The following is a 3,906-nucleotide window of genomic DNA, read 5'->3' as shown; positions in this document are numbered from 1 at the left end:
GGTTACCCGTAAAGGGAAGCCTGTCAGACTCACAGCAGATCTCTGAGCAGAAACTCTACAAGCTAGAAGAGAGTGGGGGCCAATATTCAGCATCCTTAAAGAAAAGAACTTTCAACCCAGAATTTTATATCCAGCCAAACTAAGCTTCGTAAGTGAAGGAAAAATAAAATCTTTTGTGAACAAGCAAGCACTCAGAGATTTCATCACCACCAGGCCTGCTTTACAAGAGCTTCTGAAAGAACCACTACAAATAGAAAGGAACAACCAGTATCAGCCTTTCTAAAAAATACCAAAAAATAAAGAACATCAACTTAATTAAGAACTTACATCAACTAATGGGCAAAACAGCCAGCTAACATTAAATGGTAATATCAAACTCACATATATTATTATTAATTCTAAATTTAAATCAACTAAATCCCCCAATCCAAAGACACAGGCAAAAAAAGCCAAGACACATTGGTATGCTACATCCAGACCCATCTCACATGCAAGGATACACAAAGACTCAAAACAAAGGGATGGAGAAAAATTTACCAACCAAATGGAGAGCAAAAATAAATAAATAAATAGAAAGCAGGAGTTGCAATTTTTGCTGATAAAATAGACTTTAAAGCAACAAAGATCTAAAGAAGCAAAGAAGGATATTACATAATGATAAAAGGATCAATGTAACAAGAAGAGCTAAAGATCCTAAATATCTACGCACCCAATACAGGAATACCCAGATATATGAGACTTATAAAGAGTCTTAGACTCCCACACAATAATAGTGGGAGACTTCAACATCAATATTAGACAGATCAATGAGACAGAAAGTTAACATCGATATCCAGGACTTGAACTCAGATCCGGAACAAGTAGACTTAATTAACATTTATAGAACTCTCCACTTTAAATACACAAAATATACACTCTCATCAGTACCACATCACACCTATTTACAGGTTTAAATGAAATATTGGTTGGCTGCTTGTTAGTTAATTTCTTCCCTCATTTTTTTTTTTTCATGTCTCTATTATTAAACTCAATTACAGGCATACACATTTTTAGACTGCGTTTTAGCCCGGACAATAAAGCAACACCCTTGTTCTCTCTCCCTCTTCCTCTTCTTCTTCTTCATTCTTTTTTTTTTTCTTTTATTTTTTCTCTTTCTTTCTCTCTTTCTTCTTCTAAAAAAAAAAAAAAATTTTTTTAAATTAGCTGGGTGTGTGCCATGTACCTCTAGTTTTAGCCACTTGAGTGGCTGAGGTGGGATCACTTTAGCCCAGGAAGTTGAGGGTGCAGTGAGCTATGATCATGCCACTGCACTCCAGCCCCGGTGACAGGAGCGAGAAAAAAAAGGGGGTGGGGACACAATTGCTAACTCAGGCGATAGCAAGGAACAGTACCAGCATGAAGAGAACGCACAGTAGTTCCATGCCTGCTCTCAAAGAGCAGGCGGTCTCACTGACACAAGACTAACAAGTAAGAATAGTGAAAGATGAATAGTGCATGGCTAGAGGAAGGACAGTGAGGAAGAACTGTAGAACAGAAATTAAAAAAAAAAAAAATCAAATACCACATGTTCTCACTCAGGCGAGTGGTGAACAGTGGGAACACATGGACAGGGAGGGGAGCATCACACACTGGGGTCTGTTGGGGGGGCCAAGGAGGGACAGCGGGGAGTTGGGGAGGTCAGGGAGGGATAACGGGGAGAAATGCCAGATGTAGGTGACGGGGGGGATGGAGGCAGCAAACCACATAGCCATGTGTGTACCTGTGCAACAATCCTGTATGATCTGCACATGTACCCTAGAACCTAAAGTACAATTAAAAAAAAAAAGTTGTTTTTTCATCTTTATCATAGCCTGATAATATGTACCTCATGAAGTTAATGAAGATAAAAAGAGAATTTGAGTGAAGTACATGGGCTTATGGCGTAGAAGGTACTCAATAAATACTCCCTTTCTCTCAGATCCAATTCACAAATTCTGTGTTATAGATTAAAAGGAAAACTTGCAAACTGCACATTTATTCACTTGATGTGGTAGGTCTGGAAAGCATTTGTAATGAAATAGACGAAGAGGAAGGTAGTATTTGCTACTATGAGCTTCTACCATTTCTAAAGTTAGTTCATTCATTTCTTAAGTGCAGGTATTGTCAGATATTTAGAATTTTTAACATTTAATGTTTGTGACCCTGGATTCTGACTTTGAATGTGTGGCCAACAACTGAAAGGAAAGAAGCCAGTTAAAGGCTGTAGAAAAGAATAAATAAGGTTTATTGTGGTCATCCTGACTCAAAGTAGTCTTCTTTCAAAGTAATTCTAAGCAGCATATCACTTTTATTACAGAGTTGGGAAAAGAAAAAAAGTGAATTTACCTTAATGTGCTTTTACATCTTTCTGCTTAAAAAATTTTCACCTTGCTTTTTTTGTTTCTCCAGCCACTATTCCATCCCTGACCCATCTTTGTCGTTTGGAAATTCGGTCCAGTCTAAAATCAAAACATCTCCGGTCTGACAGTTTTATTAGTCAGTTGCCACTTCCCAGAAGCCTACATAATTATTTGCTCTATGAAGATGTTCTGAGGATGAATGAGGTTCCAGAACTGGCAGCTCTTCAAGATGGATAAATTAGCGAAACTACTTAACACAGCTCATTTCTTTCTCTGAAAATCCACCGAGACAAAAGAGCCATAGAGTACAAGTTTTTATGATTTTGTAGTTAAAAGGTGATTATTGTTTGTGATGTAGGTTAAGTTTTGGGGGGCTAGTAGTTTAATGTGTATGTTTATGTTTACAACTAGCCTTTCCCGGTAAAAAAAAGAAAAAAATTGTAAACCTCACTTATATTACTTTATTGCAGCTTCATCACCAGTATATTATATGTTGTAATATTTATTTACTTGACCACGTTCTGCTTTATTTTGCTAGTAAACTGTGATGCTGCTTCTAGTGCTAAACATGGCGTATTTCCACCTATGATTCGTGTTTACCTGGTGCTAGGAGTTCAGAATGGAATTCATAAAGCTTCACTGGAAGTGTATACAACTGTGGTGTTGAATCTGTTGTTATCATTATCATTGTATTTGGACTTGAATATCTCATGCTTATTAAAGAACAAGTTTTCCTATTTTATCACATTTTGTTTTCATCTCTTAATTCAGTCACTTGTTATTATTATTTCTTTTTTTGAGATGGAGTCTTGCTTTGTCACCCAGGCTGGAGTGCAGTGGTGTAATCTCAGCTCACTGCAACTTCTGCCCCAGGGTAATTCAGTCACTTTTATGAAGAATTGATACTCATTGCCTTTTCACATGTAAACTCACAGGAAAAAATTCTTTTAAAAATATAGAAAAATCATATTGTTGGTTTTTCCTTTCTGGTTTCTGTCTACTCTTTGGCCAAAAAAATAAAAAAAACCAAAAGCCAAAGAAGGCCAGGTGCATTGGCTCATGCCTGTAATCCCAGCACTATGGGAGTCCGAGGTGGGTGGATCACCTGAGGTGGGGAGTTTTAGACCAGCCTGATCAACATGGAGAAACCCTGTCTCTACTAAAAATACAAAATTAGCCAGGTGTGGTGGTGCATGCCTGTAATCCCAGCTACTTGGAAAGCTGAGGCAGGAGAATCTGAACCTGGGAGGTGGAGGTTGCGGTGAGCCAAGATTGTGCCGTTGCATTCCAGCCTGGGCAACAAGAGTGAAACTCCGTCTCAAAAAAAAGCCCCCAAAAAACAAAAGCCCATTTCTAATCTGCAAAGGCAAGAACAGACCTGAACTCAAAGACATGCTCTGTTGGGGAAAAAAAATGGGGTCAGTGTTGAAATATGTGAGCATATTTGCACGTTTAGGATTTTAATCAGGAGTCTTGAGAGGGGCATGTCTGTGGGACCATCTTCAAAGAAAGAAAGGTAGATATCACT

At 38.1% G+C, this 3,906-nt stretch overlaps 1 protein-coding gene across 4 annotated transcripts in view; it reads left to right on the top strand.

Annotated features, from left to right (window-relative positions):
- LOC108313790 (ankyrin repeat and SOCS box protein 3) overlaps nucleotides 1-3,120 on the top strand; it is a 176,836-nt gene extending 173,716 nt beyond the window's left edge. For 3 of the 4 annotated variants that reach the window (XM_017542334.2, XM_017542332.2, XM_017542333.2), the window contains one exon: nucleotides 2,428-2,937. In XM_017542334.2, coding sequence (XP_017397823.1) covers nucleotides 2,428-2,615 — 188 coding nt within the window. In that variant the 3' untranslated portion in view covers nucleotides 2,616-2,937. Of the gene's footprint in view, nucleotides 1-2,427 lie in introns of all 4 variants that reach the window. The other variant, XM_037743389.1, reaches the window with a different exon arrangement.
- Nucleotides 3,121-3,906: the final 786 nt, after the last annotated feature.

Source organism: Cebus imitator, unplaced genomic scaffold, assembly GCF_001604975.1.
Source record: "Cebus imitator isolate Cc_AM_T3 unplaced genomic scaffold, Cebus_imitator-1.0 Scaffold143, whole genome shotgun sequence".
NCBI classification, from domain to species: domain Eukaryota; kingdom Metazoa; phylum Chordata; class Mammalia; order Primates; family Cebidae; genus Cebus; species Cebus imitator.
Note: the sequence above shows the minus strand (reverse complement) of the source record. Positions and strands in the feature narration are given on the sequence as shown.